The 19276-nt window shown below is 41.5% G+C and overlaps 1 protein-coding gene across 1 annotated transcript in view; it reads left to right on the top strand.

Annotated features, from left to right (window-relative positions):
- The window catches only part of SENP2 (SUMO specific peptidase 2), a 50513-nt gene that overhangs the window by 15270 nt on the left and 15967 nt on the right, over window positions 1–19276 (top strand). The window contains exons 5-10 of the mRNA XM_053565569.1: window positions 1513–1603; window positions 10243–10411; window positions 12797–12900; window positions 15341–15435; window positions 16289–16340; window positions 17271–17334. Of these exons, the coding sequence (XP_053421544.1) occupies window positions 1513–1603; window positions 10243–10411; window positions 12797–12900; window positions 15341–15435; window positions 16289–16340; window positions 17271–17334 (575 nt within the window). The remainder of the gene's footprint in view (window positions 1–1512; window positions 1604–10242; window positions 10412–12796; window positions 12901–15340; window positions 15436–16288; window positions 16341–17270; window positions 17335–19276) is intronic.

Raw genomic sequence — 19276 nt, 5'->3', positions numbered from 1 at the left:
TGAGAAACATAGGTATTCCTGGGCAGATCTCTTATGTAAAGAAGTCCACAGTCTCTTATGTGAAACCCTTGGAGGCCAGATGTGTTCAGGAATTCAGAATTTGTATTTTAGATATATTTATTGAATATTACAAAAACTTCATTGGGATCTGGAGTAGAATGCTGTAATCGAACATAAATATTTCTGCAGTTAAAAGTATTTATACTAGGTGAGATATTTATATATTTATTTAGTATATTTATTATATACTAGGTGAGGACTAGCTTCATATTGGTTCAACTCAGGATTTGAAAACACAAATTCAGGTCAATTTAGTGTTTTGCTGCAGCTGATTTAGGAAAAATCTTTGTATTTCAGAGCTCTTTGCATTTTGGAGTTCTCAGGGGCTCCAAGCACCTGTAGTATCTCCTGCAGAGAAAGTGGCTAATGAAATTTTGATTATTCTTTTTTTGAATTATAGTAACCATCTCACATTTGTTGAAAACGTCTATTGATGCACGGCTAGTTTTTATTTTAAAATACTTTTATTTTCTTAATAAAAGAAGAAAACTTAATCTGAAGAAAGAAGAAGAAACTTAATCTGAACAATTTATTCAAATTGATTGGATTACAGAGTTGTAATCTTTGAGTTCTTTGTGGCCTCTTATCAGTCCTACCCAGCAGAAGCAGGAAAGCTTGCAGTAAATTCTGATATTGTCTATTTGAGACCAAAGACAAACTTAGTCCTTAAATGTTTACAAAAAATTTTTTATAGAGACAGAGTCTCACTTTATGCCCCTCGGTAGAGTGCCATGGCATCACACAGCTCACAGCAACCTCCAACTCCTGGGCTTAAGCGATTCTCTTGCCTCAGCCTCCCTAGTAGCTGGGACTACAGGCGCCCGCCACAACGCCCAGCTATTTTTTTTTTTTTTTGCAGTTTTTGGCCGGGACTGGGTTTGAACCCGCCACCTCCGGCACGTGGGGCTGGTGTCCTACTCCTTTGAGCCACAGGTGCTGCCCTTGCCCAGCTATTTTTTGGTTGCAGTTCAGCCGGGGCCAGGCTTGAACCCGCCACCCTCGGTATATGGGGCCGGTGCCCTACCGACTGAGCCACAGGCGCCACCGAATGTTTACAAAATTTTTGTTGGGGGGCGGCGCCTGTGGCTCAGGGAGTAGGGCGCCGGTCCCATATGCCGGAGGTGGCGGGTTCAAACCCAGCCCCGGCCAAAAACCACAAAAAAAAAAAAAAAAAAAATTTTTGTTGGTCTCCTGTGCTATCTACTAATAGAATTTATTTTATTTATTTATTTATTTGCTTATTTTTTGGCCGGGGCCGGGTATGAACCGGCCACCTCCAGTATATGGGGCCGGCGCCCTACTCCTTGAGCCACAGGCGCTGCCCTACTAATAGAATTTAAAAAATAAGATATTTAGCTCTACAATATAGATGGTTCAAAGATTTTTTTCCCCTAATGCTGACTGTTCACAGGTAATTTTTTCCCCACAATTATAAATGCATTTTTTAAATAGGTAATAAATCTCCTAATGGCATAAGTGACTATCCAAAGATCAGAGTGACAGTAACCAGAGATCAGCCACGCAGAGTCTTGCCTTCCTTTGGGTAAGTGTTAAATTCTGCTTTTCTGTAAATGGAAACTTAGCATTTATTAGGTGTTCATACTTTCCTGGCATTCCTACTTTTGTTCTGTTATGTAATCTTGTCAAAATAAGTACTCTAAGGTTACTAACTTGCTGAATATCAGCTAGAGAGAGACTTGAACCTAAATGTGTGTTACTTTTTCTACTGTATTGTATGCTTGTAGCATCTGATTTTGAAAACTATTTAAGAAAGAATTTTTGCTTTCTTTTGAACTTTACTTATTTATTTATTTTTATTTTATTTTATTTTATTTTATTTTTTGAAACAGATCCTCACTTTGTTGCCCTGGGTAGAGTGCTGTGGTGTCACAGCAATCTCAAACTCTTGGGCTCAAATGATTCTCTTGCCTCAGCCTCCCGAGTAGCTGGGACTATGTGCCCGCCACAACGCCCGGCTATTTTTAGAGATAGGGTCCGGCTCTTGCTCAGGTGTGGTCTTGAACCCGTGAGCTCAGGCGATCTACCCACCTCGGCCTCCCAGAGTGATAGGATTACAGGCATGAACCACTGCACCCGGCTTTCCTCTAACTTTTAAAAAAATATACATACAGATAACTGCTGAAATCATAAGTATATATGACCTGCTGAGTTCTTATATACTTCAGTAAACCCATTTGTTCTGTGAAATATTATTATTTTATTAATAAATGTTTTTCCTTTTTCTGTTTTCTCAACTTGCTAGAATTTCTGTTGTTTGGATGGATATTAGACCTTCTGTATTGATCTAATTTTCCCATATATTGTCTCCTGTTCTCCTCTTTTTAAAAATCTTATTACTGTTGGCTGGGCCCAGGGGCTTATACTGGTGGTAGTCCCATTATTTCAGAGGCCAAGTTGAGAGGATCACTGGAGCCCAGAAGTTTGAGACTAGCCTGAACAATATAGTGAGATCCTGTCTTTATAGAAAAATTTAAAAAAAATTAGCTGGGTGTTGGGTACTTACTGGTAGTCCTAGCTACTCAGGAGGCGAGAAGATCACTTGAGCCAAGGAGTTTAAGGCTATAGTGAAGTATTATCACACCACTGTACAATAGCCTGGATGGTTAGAGCAAGAGCTTATCTTTTAAAAAACAAACAATTTTTTAAAAACTGATTTGGAGGGAGTACTGTCATAGTTTTTTAAGTTATAAAGACATCTTCCTCTTTCTTTTCCCCATGATTTTTTCTTTCTCCAAGCATCTTGTTCTTAATTATAAGGATGCAGTATCTTTTCTTGTCTAAAGTTGTTAATTATTTTAACATTCGTTTTGAATGACATCCCCCCTTTTGTGCCTTCTCTCTCTATGTTTATTTTGGTCTTTTGAGCTGGAGTCTTTATTCTTTTTTTTTTTTTTTAAGAGCCAGAGTCTCACTTTGTCACCCTCAGTAGAGTGCCATGGTGTCACAGCTTATAGCAACCTCCATCTCTTGGGCTTAGGCGATTCTCTTGCCTCAGCCTCCCGAGTAGCTGGGACTACAGGTGCCCGCCACAATGCTCAGCTATTTTTTTGTTGCAGCTTTGGCCAGGGCTGGATTCAAACCTGCCACCCTACTCACTGAGCCACAGGTGCTGCCCCTGGAGTCTTTTTTTTTTTTTTGTAGAGACAGAGTCTCACTTTACTGCCTTCAGCAGAGTGCCATGACGTCACAGGACTCACAGCAACCTCTAGCTCTGGGCTTCAGCGATTCTCCTGCCTCAGCCTCCCGAGCAGAAGGAGTCTTTATTCTAATACTTGGTACTCTTTGGCTATTTACTCAAATTTAGGAATAAGACACTAAAAACCAGGGCCCCTTGGAGTTGGATAAATGGCTAATAGTAGTGCTAGAGGAAATGTATAAATTGACTCTGGATCTTGTACCAGAAAATAAAGAGTGCTCAAAAACTGTGGTGACATGCCAACCAGATAAAGGAAGAAACTTGAAGGGACTTTCTCTAGCCAAAGCAGGTAATTTAAGTATTAAAATGAATGAAAAGGCTGGGCAAAGTGGCTTACACCAGTAATCTCAGCACTTTAGGAGGCTGAGGTGGGAGGATCACTTGATCCCAGGAGCTTGAGGTTACAGTGAACTGTGATGTTGGTACGGCACTCCAGCCTAGGCAACAGAGTGAGACCCTGTCTCTGAAAAAAAAAAAAATTAAAAAGAGAGGCCAGGCGAGGTGGCTCACACCTATAATCCTAGCACACTGGGAAGCCAAGGTGGGAAGATTGCTTGAGGTCAGGAGTTTGAGACCAGCTTGAGCAAGAGGGAGAGACCCTGTCCCTACTAAAAATAGGAAAATTAGCTGAGTGTTGTGGGTCGTAGCTGTAGTTCCAGCTACTTGAGAGGCTGAGGCAGAAGGATCGCTTGAGCCCAGGAGTTTGAGGTTGCTATGATCTACGATGCTACAGCATTCTACCCTGGGCAAACAGAGTGAGACTCTGTCTCCAAAAAATAAATAAACAAATAAATACATAGAAATAATACAAACAGGAATACAAATGCTAATATATATGGTGTAGAGAGGGAAAGATCTTTATAGTAGAATGCTAACTATTAAGTGTAAGGAATGGTAGAATTAGAAAATCACCATTTTATAACTATCATAGTAATAACTGATACGGAATCATCACTCGATCTGAAACTAGTAAGTGGAAGTTTGATGAGGTATGGGATACTTACATAAACTCAAAATACATCATCATAAATTATGTATTACAGGGCGGCACCTGTGGCTCAGTGAGTAGGGTGCCGGCTCCATATACCAAGGGTGGTGGGTTCAAATCCAGCACTGGCCAAATTGCAAAAAGAGTTTAAAATAAAAGGGCAATTAAATAGGTGGCGCCTGTGGCTCAAGGAGTAGGGCGCCGGTCCCATATGCCGGAGGTGGTGGGTTCAAACCCAGCCCCGGCCAAAAACCAAAAAAAATTATGTATTACAATAGAGTGGCCTGCCTTATAATTTTTATTTTATTGTTGGGGATTCATTGAGGGTACGATAAGCCAGGTTACACTGATTGCAATTGTTAGGCAAAGTCCCTCTTGCAATCATGTCTTGCCCCCATAAAGTCTAACACACACCAAGGCCTGCCTTATAATTTAACTGAAGGATCAAAGTTAAATTGCCAACGAGACAAAATGACATCATGGTCTTCAGATGTATTATGTTAAGAAGTACATCATTGGGCAAGGAATGACCTCTTCCCAGTGCCCTCCTCAGGCTGACCACAGCACCTTAGGGAGGCAGGACAGGCTACAAAAAAAAGAAAAAGGAAGAAACACATCATCAGTTAACGTAGCATCACTACAAAAACCCAATGATTAAATCTAATCGTGGGAAAACTAGTTAAACTGAAATTATGTTTCATTCTATAAAATAGTAGGTCTATAATCTCCATTAAAAAGATAAAGAAAGATGGGGCAGCGCCTGTGACTCAAGGGGCTAGGGCACCGGCCCCATATGCTGGAGGTGGTAGGTTCAAACCCAGCCCTGGCCAAAAACCGAACAAAAAAAAATAAATAAAGATAAAGGGACTGCGCCTGTGGCTCAAAGGAGTAGGGCGCCCGCCTCATATGCCAGAGTTGGTGGGTTCAAACCCAGCCCTGGCCAAAAACTGCAAAAAAAAAAAAAAAAAAAAGATAAAAAAAGGCTATAAACTTTCAGATTAAAGGAGACCAAAGATACATGACAACTAAATGCAATGTGAGATCTGGATTAGATCCTAGATGGGAAAAAATGGCTATGAAGGATATTTTTTTTTTATTTATTTTTTTACTTTTTATTTATTTATTTTTTTTTGTAGAGACAGAGTCTTACTTTATGGCCCTCGGTAGAGTGCCGTGGCGTCACACAGCTCACAGCAACCTCCAACTCCTGGGCTTACGCGATTCTCTTGCTTCAGCCTCCCGAGTAGCTGGGACTACAGGCGCCTGCCACAATGCTCGGCTATTTTTTGGTTGCAGTTTGGCCGGGGCCGGGTTTGAACCCGCCACCCTCAGTATATGGGGCCGGCGCCTTACTGACTGAGCCACAGGCGCCACCCTATGAAGGATATTTTTAATAGTTTTGGAGAAATTTTAATATGGACTACATGTTACATTACTGTATTATTGCCACAGTTCCTGAATTTGATGATTATATTATTGTTACATAGAAGATGTCCTTGTTACTGGAAGATATACTTAAATATTAAGCATTTAATACTGTCAGTTTCCCCATGAGCACTGCTTTAGTTGCATTGTCCAAATTTTGAAATGCTGAGGCAAGAGAATCACTTAAGCCCAAGAGTTTGAAGGAGCTGTGAGCTGTGACATCACGTTACTCTACCCAAGGAAACAAAGTCAGACTCCGTCTCCAAAAATAATAATAGTAATAATAATTTTTCCCAATTTGTTTTACTTCCTCTTTAACCTATGATTTAGCAGGTGTCCTCAAACTGCGGCCCGCGGGCCACATGAAGCGGTGTGAATTGTATTTGTTCCCATTTTGTTTTTTACTTCAAAATAAGATATGTGCAGTGTGCATAGGAATTTGTTCATAGTCTTTTTTTTTTTTTAAACTATAGTCCGGCCCTCCAACGGTCTGAGGGACAGTGAATTGGCCCCCTGTTTAAAAAGTTTGAGGACGCCTGATTTAGAAGGATAGAAATACGGGCAGCGCCTGTGGCTCAGTCATTAAGGTGCCGGCCCCATATACCGAGGATGGCGGGTTCAAACCCGGCCCCGGCCAAACTGCAACAAAAAAATAGCCGCGTATTGTGGTGGGCACCTATAGTCCTAGCTACTTGGGAGGCTGAGGTAAGAGACTTGCTTAAGCCAGGAGTTGGAGGTTGCTGTGAGTTGTGTGATGCCACGGCACTACTGAGGGCCATAAAGTGAGACTCTGATCTAGAGTGTGGTCCCTAACCCCCAGACCACAGACTGATAGTGGTCTGTGGTGTGTTAGGAACCAGGCCACACAGCAGTTGAGCTTTACTTGTATTTATAGCTGCTCATCATTGCTTGGATCACCGCCTGAACTCTGCCTCCTGTCAGATTAGGAGTGACATTAGATTCTTTTTTTTTGTTTGTTTTTTTTTTGGCCGTGGCTGGGTTTGAACCCACCACCTCTGGCATATGGGACTGGCGCCCTACTCCTTGAGCCACAGGCGCCGCCCTGACATTAGATTCTTATAAGAGCCTGAACCCTTTTGTCATCTGTGCATGCAGGGGATCTGGCTTGGTCTTCCTTATGAGAATTTTTTTTTTTGAGACAGAGTCTCAAGCTATTGCCCTGGGTAGAGTGCCGTGGCATCACAGCTGACAGCAACATCAAACTCTTGGGCTTAAACTATTCTCTTGCCTCAGCCTCCCAAGTAGCTGGGACTACAGGCACCTGCCATAATGCCTGGCTATTTTTTTTGTTGCAGATGTCATTGTTGTTTTAGCTGACACAGGCCAGTTTTGAACCCTTCAGCCTCAGTGTATGTGGCTGGTGTCCTACCCACTGAGGTATGGGCGCCACCTCCTTATGAGAATTTATTGTGCCTTCCCCTTAGAAAAATTGTCTTCCATGAAACTGGTCCCTGGTACCAAAAGGATTGGGGTCCACTAGCCTAGAGTATGGTCTATTTGCATGATATTCTGTGTGTACTTGAAAAGAATGTATATTTTTCATTTGTTAAGTAGAGTGGTCTATGTGTCAGGTCAAGTTGATTGATACTGTTTTACAGGTCTTAGACTGATTTTTCTGTCTACTTTTTTTTTTTTTTTTAATATATATTTTTGTAGAGACAAAGTTTCACTTTATGGCCCTCGGTAGAGTGCCATGGCATCACACAGCTCACAGCAACCTCCAACTCCTGGGCTTAAGCAATTCTCTTGCCTCAGCCTCCCGAGTAGCTGGGACTACAGGTGCCCACCATAACGCCCGGCTAGTTTTTGGTTGCAGTTCAGCCGGGGCCGGGTTTGAACCCGCCACCCTCGGTATATGGGGCCGGAGCCTTACCAACTGAGTCACAGGCACCGCCCCTGTCTACTTTTTTATTGATGAATGAGGAGTATTACAGTTTTCTTCTATAATTGCAGATTTGTTTATTCCTCCTTCCACTTATGTCAGTTTTTGTTCTGTGTATTTTATCTTCATTTTGAAGCTCTATAGCATGACTCAGATCCACCAGTTACCATTTTGCTACATTTGCCTTATCATTCCCTGTCTTATATACATAATTCTAAATCATTTTAGAGTAAGTCTTTGTCTCATGCCCCTTTAATCTTAAATACTGGAGTGCCCTTATTTCTTTTTTCAAGTTTAATTTTTTGGGGGGGAACAGGGTCTCCCTCTGTTGCTTGGGCTAGACCAGTGTCAAGTCCTGGTCTCAAGTAATCTACCTGCTTCATCTTCCCACGAAGCTGGGGCTACAGCAATATGCTACCTCACCTGGCTGATTTTTATATTTTTTGTAGAGATATGGTCTTCTACATTATTCAGGCTGGTCTTGAACTCCTGGGCTTAAGTGGTCCTCCGGCTTCAGCCTCCCAAAGTGCCAAGATTATAGGCATGAGCTATCGTGCCCAGCCATTTTATTTCTCAAGAATGAGGATGGCGGGCGGCACCTGTGGCTCAAAGGAGTAGGGCACTGGCCCCATATGCTGGAGGTGGTGGGTTCAAACCCAGCCCCGGCCAGAAACTGCAAAAATAAATAAATAAATTATTTAATTAAAAAAAAAAAAAGAATGAGGATGGCTAGGTGTGGTGGCTTAAGCCTATATAATCTTAGCACTTTTTTTTTTTTTTTTTTTTTTGAGACAGAGTCTTACTTTGTCACTCTTGGTAGAGTGCTTTGGTATCCTAGCTCATAGCAACCTCAAACTCTTGGGCTCAAGTGATTCTTTTGCCTCAGCCTCCTGAGTAGCCAGGACTACTTGCATCCGCCACAAAGCTCGGCTGTTTTTAGAGAGAGGATCTCACTCTTGCTTGGGCTGGTCTCCTCCCAGAGTGCTGGGATTACAGGCATGAGCCACCATACAAGGCCAATCTCTCAGCACTTTGGGAGGCCAAGGCAGAAGGGTGGCTTAAGGTTGGAAGTTTGAGACCAACCTGGACAAGGTATTTAAACCTTGTCTCTATTTTTCTAAAATAAATACTTTAAAAGCGAGGACATTCACTTAATCAGATTATCAGAATAAGGAAATTTAACGTTGACATAATATTAATATGTAATCTACAGGTTTTATTTAAATTTCTCCATGGTGGTCTTTTTTTTGTTTGTTTGTTTTTTTGGCCAGGGCTAGGTTTAAACCCGCCACCTCCGGCATATGGGACCGGCGCCCTACTCCTTGAGCCACAGGCACTGCCCGGTAGTCTTTTTTTTTTTGGCTGGGGCTGGGCTTGAACCTGCCACCTCCAGCATATGGGGCTGGCACCCTACTCCTTTGAGCCATAGGTGCCACCCCCTGGTAGTCATTTTTCTTTATTGTCTAGGATTCAATGCAGGAGCATATATTGCAGTGTTCATGTTTTTTTGATCTGCTTTATTCTGTTTTTTTTTTTTTTTTGGCCGGGGCTGGATTTGAACCCGCCACCTCTGGCATATGGGACCAGTGCCCTACTCCTCGAGCCACAGGCACTGCCCTGATCTGCTTTATTCTGAAACAACTCCCCAGCCTTTCTTTATGTTGAATGGCATTAATATTTAATTTTATTTGCTGTTTGCTCATGATTTATTTCAGATTATATAATTTTTTTGTAGAAATATTATGTAAGTGGTAGTTATCTTTTTCTTTTTTTTTTGGCCGGGGCTGGGTTTGAACCCGCCACCTCCAGCATATGGGACCGGTACCCTACTCCTTGAGCCACAGGCGCCGCCCAAGTAGTTATTTTTCAAAGCCTCACATGAAGAGGGTGGGGCATGATGTCAGTTTGTCACATTATTAGTATTTCTTTTTTTTTTTTTGTAGTTTTTGGCCGGGGCTGGGTATGAACCTGCCACTTCCGGCATATGGGACCGGCGCCCTACTCCTTGAGCCACAGGCGCCGCCCACATTATTAGTATTTCAGGAGAGGTAGATTTTGTCCCCAGCAACAATGACTGGGTGGGTAGGGATTCCCGGGCTTTAGTTCCTTTAGCATTCAGCAGGTATACCTTGAATACCTTTTGGCTTAGACCCTATACTTAGTATAGTGGTGAAAGTCATTGTAATATATTTTCGTAGAATTTAAAATTAAGTGTGGAATATAGACATTACATAAATTATCATAACAATAATTAATTCCAGGTGCGCCAAGTGACTAAAGGGAAAAATGCAGTACCAGAAGGGGTATGTGCAATATGGGAGTTTAGAGTTGGAAATGGGCATAAGGAGAAAGGAAGAAGCTGTCCTATGGCAGCCCTGGTGACTGGATACGTGCATTCCATAGTGGAATGCTAGGGTGCCCAACACTTCAGGGGATAGATTTAACTTTTGTAAACAATGTTTGTCTGACTCTCTAAGAGTAAACTTAACCTAGGACAGCTTAATCACAGGATAGTCTAGGACAGTGGTTCTCAACCTTCCTAATGCCGTGGCCCGTTAATGTGACCCACAGGTTGAGAACCGCTGGTCTAGGAGCTTGAATTCTAGGAATTTAAGCAGTTTGTTGATGCGTTTCTTTTTTCTATGTCAGTTTCACTTTAAACTCAGAAGGCTATAATAGAAGACCAGGTGGCCGTCGCCATAGCAGAGGCAATCCAGAGAGTTCCTTAATGTGGAAATCTCAGGAACAGGCTGTAACAGAGATGATTTCAGAAGACAATGGCAAGGGCCTGAGGCGTCCCCATTGTACCGTGGAGGAGGTAAGCCCTCTTAACCTGATTTCATTTAAAAAATAGTTCATGAGAAATATTTGGGGGAGTATGTAATATATGGTACATATTTCAGATGGTCCCACAGGGTGTATGGTGACTGTGTTTCCCAGTCTTTCTCCATATGTGGCCCCTAACACTCTTTTTGACAGTTAGCAAGTAATCACTGATACCTAATCACTGATACCTAGGTGTATCCTAGAGATCTGTACATATATAATCTAATAGATTTTCGGATGTTATTTTCACTGAAGGAAGAAAAAGGAGTCATATTAGGAAGAGATAAGATTATAGAATCTTTCTTTTTGAGTGCCTGAATTACTAACTAAGCAAGGGAAGAAAATGGTATATATCTCTGTTTTTTCCTTCCCATTTCAGAGCATTTAGCATGATGAAGAGAAAACCTTCTTTTCACTTTGCTCTTGAAGTCTTCATTTATTCAAGGAAAATTGAGAATTCCTATATCTGGCACTCCCCAGGTCTATTAGCCATTTTATTTTAATTTGCTAAATGGTTTTCTGAGCCACTTGTTTGTCGAAGAAGAATTTATTTAGGTCTTGGGTATTGCGCTAGTTGTCAACAACTCAAAATTGAACAAAATGTAGCCCCTGCCCTTTAGGAGAATACATAAATAGCTGTAATGCAACAAACAGGCAGAGAGAGAAATGGGCTATTGCCCTGGAGGAGATTTTTTTTTTTTTTTTTTTTTTTTTGTAGAGACATAGTTTTACTTTACTGCCTTCAGTAGAGTGCCATGATGTCACAGGACTCACAGCAACCTTTAGCTCTTGGGCTTCAGCGACCTGGAGGAGATTTTTTTTTTTTTTGTAGAGACAGAGTCTCACTTTATATGGCCCTCTGTAGAGTGCCGTGGCCTCACACAGCTCACAGCAACCTCCAACTCCTGGGCTTAAGTGATTCTCTTGCCTCAGCCTCCCGAGCAGCTGGGACTACAGGCGCCCGCCACAATGCCCGGCTATTTTTTGGTTGCAGTTTGGCCGGGGCCGGGTTTGAACCCACCACCCTCGGTATATGGGGCCGGCGCCTTACCAACTGAGCCACACGTGCCGCCCTGGAGGAGATTTTTTACAAAGGGTACTTGGAGGCTGAGACAGGTGGATTGCTTGAGCTCAGGAGTTTGAGACCAGCCAGAGCAAAAATTAGCTGGGCGTTATGGTGGGTACCTGTAGTCCCACCTACTTAAGAGGCTGAGGCAAGAGAATCTCCTGAGCCCAACAGATTGAGGTTGCTGTGAGCTATAATGCCATGGCACTCTGCCCAGGGTGATTGAGTGAGACTCTGTCTTGGGGAAAGAAGAAAAAGAAGAAGTCTTAAAGGCTCCAATTTTTTAGGCAAGAAATTCGAGGTTTAACTGAACAAATATCTATTGTGTATATACAGAAGTATATTCTAGAAATGTTGGTAGGAAATATTAGCAAGGATGTATTTGGTGTTGATTAATTATGTTATAGAGAGAAGAGCCTGAGTCCCAGACATCAATCTTGGGACTTGAATATGTGTCACTGACCAAGCTACCCTGTGTGTTTATGGGGAAGATGATGACTTCAGGTTTGGACATAGTTTAAGGTGCCTGTGAAACATGAGAAGACCTCTCCCATAGACACCTGGACATGGGTGATGGGAGTTTTGAGAAAGCAGAGTTAGAGTTACATTTCTGAATCTTCTGCTTATCAATATTACTTAAATCAAGGGAGCTAACGAGATTATTCAGGGAAAGAATGTAGTGTAAAAAGAAGTATGGACAACACCATCAGCATTTAAGGCAGACAGAAGAAGGAATAATCTGCAGTGGAGATGGAGAAGAAAAGGATCAGAAGAGCTTATTGCCCAGGAACGCAAGGCAAGGTCAGCAGGGTGAGATGCTCAAGAGAGATCAAGTAACATAATGGCTGAAAAGGTGTCTATTAGATGTGTCCATACAAAGTCATTGGTGATTTTAGTGAGAACAGTTCCATTTTAGAAGCTACATGTTCTTATCATACAAGCAGATTATTTCTGATGTGTTTTTTTTTCGGTGGTTAACCCAATTCTGTTCAATCAATTCTCTCAAAACCTAAAAAGCCATCAGGATCTAGCAGATGATATAATGAATGAAGTGGGCTAGAGAGCAGATGGCCCATCTGAGGGGGATAAACCCTACCTAGCTACAGATTGTTGATTCAGTTCTTCAAAAGAGGCCAGATTTTTGGATTAAAAAAAAAAAATTATAAAGCTGAAAATTCAAAGAGATTTTAAAAACACTATGTTGGCAAGTACAACACACAAATAAAAAACGTGGGCTGCATTTGACCTTTTAGTCTCTGTATATTACTTAATTATAGGTAATCCTTACCTAACATGCTTTCTTTTATTTAGGGTGTTCAAAAAGAGGAAAGAGAGAAGTACCGGAAGTTACTAGAGCGACTTAAAGAAGGTGGTCATGGAAACTCTGTCCCTCCTGTAGCTTCAAATCATCACAGGTGAAAATAAGCTAACAAGATAAATGGTGTGCTGGGTATCTTTTTCCTTGTTTTGGAGACCGTATTGTTGGGAAGGGTCTTGCTGAAAAGAGAGGTTCACACTGAAGTAGCCCTGTAACTTGCCTGGACATTGATTGTAGCTAGTAATGGATTATATAGAACAGTGGTTGTACAAAATAGAATTTTATGTTACCTTTAGAATTTTCTATTGAAGTAAACTCTTACTTAAAACTCTGATACAGAAAAGTGGTTCACTGAAGGGGGCTCCGAAGGGCAGTGAGTTTCTTTAACCTTTACAACACACACATTTCCCAAGCTCTTTGTTTCTGCCTCTTTCTTCTCCTGCCTGTCTCTCTGTATCACCCTCTCTCTTCCATCCTTTCTCTCCTTCACAGTCTGTCTTTCTTTTCTCTTTGATACACATAGTCCCTGAGGCATCATAGTGATTGCATCTTAACACAGTTGGAAACCTTTTACTTTAAAGACAAGACACCTAGGTCATAAGAATTTTCCTTATAAGACAGCTTATTTGAGTATTCTAATGATTTCAGCAAATAGATGAGAGTGGCAGAAGGAGGTGATGTGTGGCCTTATATTTGCCTGTGAAAAAAGGAAAAAAATTGTGTGAGCTCAGAATTGAGGTACACTTTCTAACAAGTGGTGTGTGAATACACAAAGATCCTAGAAGTTATGTAATAGCAAGTTGAAAGTAAAAAAAGACTTTTAGCCTGTTGAATGCAGAGGTAACATTATTTGGAAATTTAAACTTTGGTGATGAACTTTCTAAATAAAAATAATTCTCTTAGTTTAGTCAGCATGTTCATATTTTCTCCGTTTTGACTAGCCACTGTTGGAAGCAGCAGTATATTTAATGAATTATTGGCTTCGTCATTCATGTTGGTAAAATGCTCAAACTATTTCACTATTTTACTTTCCTTCTTTTAATGTTTTGATTTGGGATCCATTTAAATAAATATATCTTTCAATTTTTTTTTGTGATTTTTTTTTTTTTTTTTTGGCCAGGGCTGTGTTTGAACCCGCCACCTCCGGCATATGGGACCGGCGCCCTACTCCTTGAGCCACAGGCGCCGCCCATATCTTTCAAATTTTTAGTTTATTTTTTTAGTTTGTTTTGAGATGAGAGTCTTGTTTTATCGCCCAGACTAGAAGGCAGTGGCATCATCATAGCTCACAGCAACCTCAAACTCCTGGGCTTAAGTGATCCTCCTGCCTCAACCTCTGGAGTAGCTAAGATTGCACATACCCACTTCCATGCCTGGCTAATGTGTTTTGTCTTTTATTTATTTATTATTTTTATTTTTTGAGACAGATCTCATTATATCACCCTTAGTAGAGTGCCATGGTGACACAGCTCACAGCAACCTCAAACTCTTTGGGCTTAAGCAATTCTCTTGTCTCAGCCTCCCAAGTAGCTGGGACTACAGGCACCCGCCACAATGCCCAGCTATATTTTGTTGTATTTGTCATTGTTGGTTAGCTGGCCCAGGTTGGGCTCAAACCTGCCAGCCTTGGTGCATGTGGCTGGCGCCATAAGCACTATGCTACGGGTATGGAGCTTATTTTTTTTATTTTTATTTTTTTGAGACAGAGTCTTGAGCTGTCGCCCTGGGTAAAGTGCTGTGGCATCACAGCTCACAGCAACCTCAAACACTTGGGCTCAAGCAGTCCTCTTGCCTCAGCCAGCCTCCCTGGTGGTTGGAACTACTGGCGCCTGCCACAGCACTCGGCTATTTTTGTTGTTGTTGCAGTTGTCAAGTGTTGTTTTAGTTGGCCCAGGCTGGGTTTAACCCACCAGCCTCGTTGTATGTGGCCAGCGCCCTATCCACTGAGCTACGGGCATGACCCTAATTGTTTTGTCTTTTTGTAGAGCTGGGGTTGACAGATTGCTCAGTGTAGTGTCAAACTTCTAGGCTCAAATGATCCTCCCACCTCGGCTTCCCAAAGTACTGGGATTATGAGTATGGGCCACTGCACGTGGCCAGAGTGTTTATCTTTTGTTACTTTTTTTTTTTTTTTTTTGTGGTTTTTGGCCGGGCTAGGTTTGAACCCGCCACCTCCAGCATATGGGACTGGCGCCCTACTCCTTGAGCCACAGGCGCCGCCCTCAAAGTGTTTATCTTTTAATCTGAGTTTTATTTCACTGAGATTTTTTAGAGAAGGTGGCAGTGGGGATTGAGAACATACAATTTTACAAATAGAAAAACTGGATATTAGGTAACTCAGCTGAAGTATTAGAATCAGGATTAGATCCTTTTCATCGACTCCAGATAGTGCTATGTTACTTCCGTTTTGTTGTAATTTGATGTTATAGGGTAATCAGTAAAACCCCTGTTTGGAGAAGCTTACTGAATAGAGATAATGAATATTAATGGTAGACTTCCTTTTGTATCTGATCTCCCTCACTTTTTGTGTTTCTAAGTTCTCAAAGAAGTCAGATGGACACATTAAAGACCAAAGGCTGGGGGGAAGAGCAAAATCACGGAGTCAGAACAACTCAATTTGTTCCAAAACAATGTGAGTTCCCAGATTTAGCCTTGTCTTAATGTACTGACCTTAGTTTATGTGAGAGTGTGCATATGAGGTTGAAAATTGACATTCAAGTGAAAATGGTATATCAAGCTTTAAAACATTCTCAAACCCGGCGGTGCCTGTGGCTCAGTGAGTAGGGTGCCAGCCCCATATGCCGAGGGTGGCGGGTTCAAACCCAGCCCCGGCCAAACTGTAACAAAAAAATAGCCGGGCGTTGTGGCGGGCGCCTGTAGTCCCAGCTGCTCGGGAGGCTGAGGCAAGAGAATCGCGTAAGCCCAAGAATTAGAGGTTGCTGTGAGCCGTGTGACGCCACGGCACTCTACCCGAGGGCGGTACAGTGAGACTCTGTCTCTACAAAAAAAAAAAAAAAAAAAAACATTCTCAAACCTCAAGGCATTAACTGGGGCTTATCTGGTATTAGGAGTTCAGCAAAAAATAAAAAGACTGTATCAAGACAAAGTAGATTCATAAAATAGCTCTTGATCATTATTATTAGGTCCTACATAGTAGCAAATATTTTATGAACCTAAGTTTAATTTACTTAGATTCCTGTGTCATTTTCCTTACATTTCTCCTTATACTATCCACTAAGTGACAGTAAATGAGAGCTTATCAAATGAAAGAATATCAGTTAGTTTATAGTAAAGATTAAGGGGCAAAGAAACATATAGACTTTTAGGCAATTTAATTTGCAGGGAGGCTAGCATCTTTGGAATGCACTATAGCATTTCAAAGTAGATGGCTGTGTTGACACTTTGGAAACTGTGTAAGCTGAATTTCTAGCTGCATGATTGATTAGTAAAGGAAACATTTAATCTTTTCTTTACTGTCCTCACAGACAGACTTGTTGAAACAAGGGGACCTCTGTGTTCAATCAGAAGTGAAAAGAGGTACATGGTTCAGTTTTGCCTAAGTTTTAAAATATCTTTTCTTACTTTAAAAGTCTATTTATGAGTAACTAGGTCTGAGGACTTAGTGAGCTTTCCTCAGACTGTGAGCTAGTTAGCATAATGGGTAAATAGGGAGCTCTTATGTTCACCCCTCACTTGGGAGGATGCTCCTTACCTCTTAGGAATGGGTTGGGGAAGCACTGATAGGTGCTTCTTAGATAGAAGTGTGGGTAGAGTGGGCATCTCTAGTAATCAGTGTGGATTTTGGATGATAGTTTATAGCAGAATTTGTAAACCATGGGCCAAATCTGGTCTATCCATGTATTTTTTTGTAAGCAAAGTTTTATTGGAACACAGTTGTGCTCATTCATTTACATACTGTCCATGTGTCTATGGCCACTTTTTTTTTTTCCTCTCTAGACTACTCAGTCGCTCTGGGTAGAGTGCTACGGCCTCATAGCTCATAGCGACTTCAAACTCCTGGGCTTCAACAATCCTGTTGCCTCAGCCTCCCGAGTAGCTGGGAGTACAGGTGCCCCCCACAATGCCTGGCGAGTTTTTCTATTTTAGTAGAGATGGCATCTCACTCTTGCTCAGGCTGGACTCCTGAGCTCAGGAGATGGACCTGGCTCGACCTCCCAGAGTGCTAGGATTATAGGTGTGAGCCACTAAGCCCGGCGTTATGGCCACTTTTAAATTACAACAATAGAGATGAGATGTGAGTGAGATCATAAAAACCACAGAGCCTAAAATATTTATTGTCTGTCTGTTTTGGAAACATTTGCTGAGCAGTAGGTTAGAGGACTATATAAACTCATGGCAGTTTTTATTTGCAAATTATTAAATCTTTTTTTCTGAAGCTAACCTAGTTTGTACCAGGTTAGAATCATCCAACAGAAGTTTATAATCTCTCAATTTTTTTTTTTGCAGGTATTCAAAGGGGAAAATTTCTGACACAGAGCAGACAGTCGGGATCAGACTTGAATACGAAGGTGTAAGTATTAATTGTAGTTAAATTTAATGTCTGTACTTGGTCACCTGACTTCTTTGTCAGTGTCTGTGAAAAACAAGGAAAGTTATATGTGATTGCTAATTCTTTTTTTTTTTTTTTTGTGGTTTTTGGCCGGGGCTGGGTTTGAACCCGCCACCTCCGGCATATGGGACTGGCGCCCTACTCACTGAGCCACAAGCGCCACCCGTGATTGCTAATTCTTTTGTTTTTTTAAAAGCAACATGTCATGAAGATACATAACTCTGCTTCTTTATAAGTTGTTGTATGTTTACTTCTATGTGGTAGCCATCTTCATTTATGAGAGATACCACCCTAACTCTGTATGAACTCTTATCTCTGTTGCCTGGCTTCTTTTGGACAATTTTTAAAAAAAATCATATGTCTCTGGGAAAGATATAATATTTTTAGTGATTTGTTTTCATAGTCAAGGCTTCAGATTTACTTGAAAATATTAGCAAATCTTATGCTTAAATTGGCTTTTACATGTTCTCTATAAATATTAGAATAAGAACCTTCCAAAAGAAATCTACTCCTAAATTAAATGCAAACTTGAATTTTAGATTATTTCACATTTTAGATACATACAAATTTGTTTGGAGTATCAGTTTATTTCAGTTCATATTCTTTTACTAGGCCTCTTCATAAGAATTTTTTAATCTTTTTTTGTTTTTTGAGACAAGAATCTCACTCTCTTGCCTAGGCTAAAGTGCTATGGCCTCAGCCTAGCTCACAGCAACCTCAAACTCTTGGGTTCAAGGAATCCTCCTGCCTGCCTCAACCTCCCAAGTAGCTTGACTACAGGTGCCCAGCACACCACCAACCTAAATTTTCTATTTTCAGTAGAGATAGGATCTTGCTCTTTTTTTTTGCAGTTTTTGGCCAGGGCTGGGCTTGAACCCACCACCTCCAGCATATGGGGCCAGTGCCCTACTCCTTTGAGCCACAGGCACCACTCTAGGATCTTGCTCTTGCTCTGGCTGGTCTTGAACTCTTGACCTCAAGTGATCACCCGCCTTGGCCTCCCAGAGTGCTAGGATTATAGGTGTGACCCACTTCGCCTGGCCCTGACTCAGAGTCTTAACTTAGAAGTTTCCTTTCTCTAACATTATTGACTTTCAGTGATTCCAAATGGAGCCTTTGTGTTTATTATTTGTCACCTAGGAGGCAAAGGCTGAAGGAAGAAGGGAACTAAGTTTCAGCATTAGAGTGAACAGAGTGGGGGTATTTGGAACCTGGCTGAGGATTACATCCTGCTTCCATCCTTGTTGAAACTGAAGACTGCTGTCTGGGAAGGGCCAGCAGCTGCTGGTTTCTGAGGACCAGTGTACCTGGCAATTAACTAGAGTAAAGAGTATTGGGTAGGTGTCTTGAGACTAGTGTGATTCCAGTCCAAAGCCCTATTTCTAAACACATTCCCTAATTTTTGTATTTTTATTTTTTATTTATCTTATTATATTTTTGAGACAGAGCCTTGCTCTATCACATGAGCTGGAGTGCAGTGGCACCATCATAGCTCACTTGCAACCTCAAATTCCTGGACTGAAGTGATCTTTCTGCTCAACTTCCCAAGTAGCTGGGGCTACAGGCATGCACCACCACACATGGCTCTTGATCTTACTCAAGCTAGTCTAGAACCCCTGGCAGCCCTCCTACATTAATCTCCCAGCATGCCAGCATTACAGGCATAAGCCATTACGCCTGGCTATTTCCTTATTTTAGAATAGCTGTCTGCTGGATGACTTAAATTTTGTATTAAGGGTTACAATAGGGAAAAGATACCAACATTTCTGGGGGTAGTGGCAGAATTGTTTGTTGACCAGAATGGTGATTGTATAGATACTCTTTTTGCAACAATTAACTAAGTGTTTTTAGTATTTTTTGTGTATTATGTTAGTGTTTTATGTATTACATTAGTGTTTTGTGT

The sequence above is a fragment of the Nycticebus coucang genome, chromosome 16 (genome assembly GCF_027406575.1).
Source record: "Nycticebus coucang isolate mNycCou1 chromosome 16, mNycCou1.pri, whole genome shotgun sequence".
Taxonomy (NCBI): Eukaryota; Metazoa; Chordata; class Mammalia; order Primates; family Lorisidae; genus Nycticebus; species Nycticebus coucang.
Note: the sequence above shows the minus strand (reverse complement) of the source record. Positions and strands in the feature narration are given on the sequence as shown.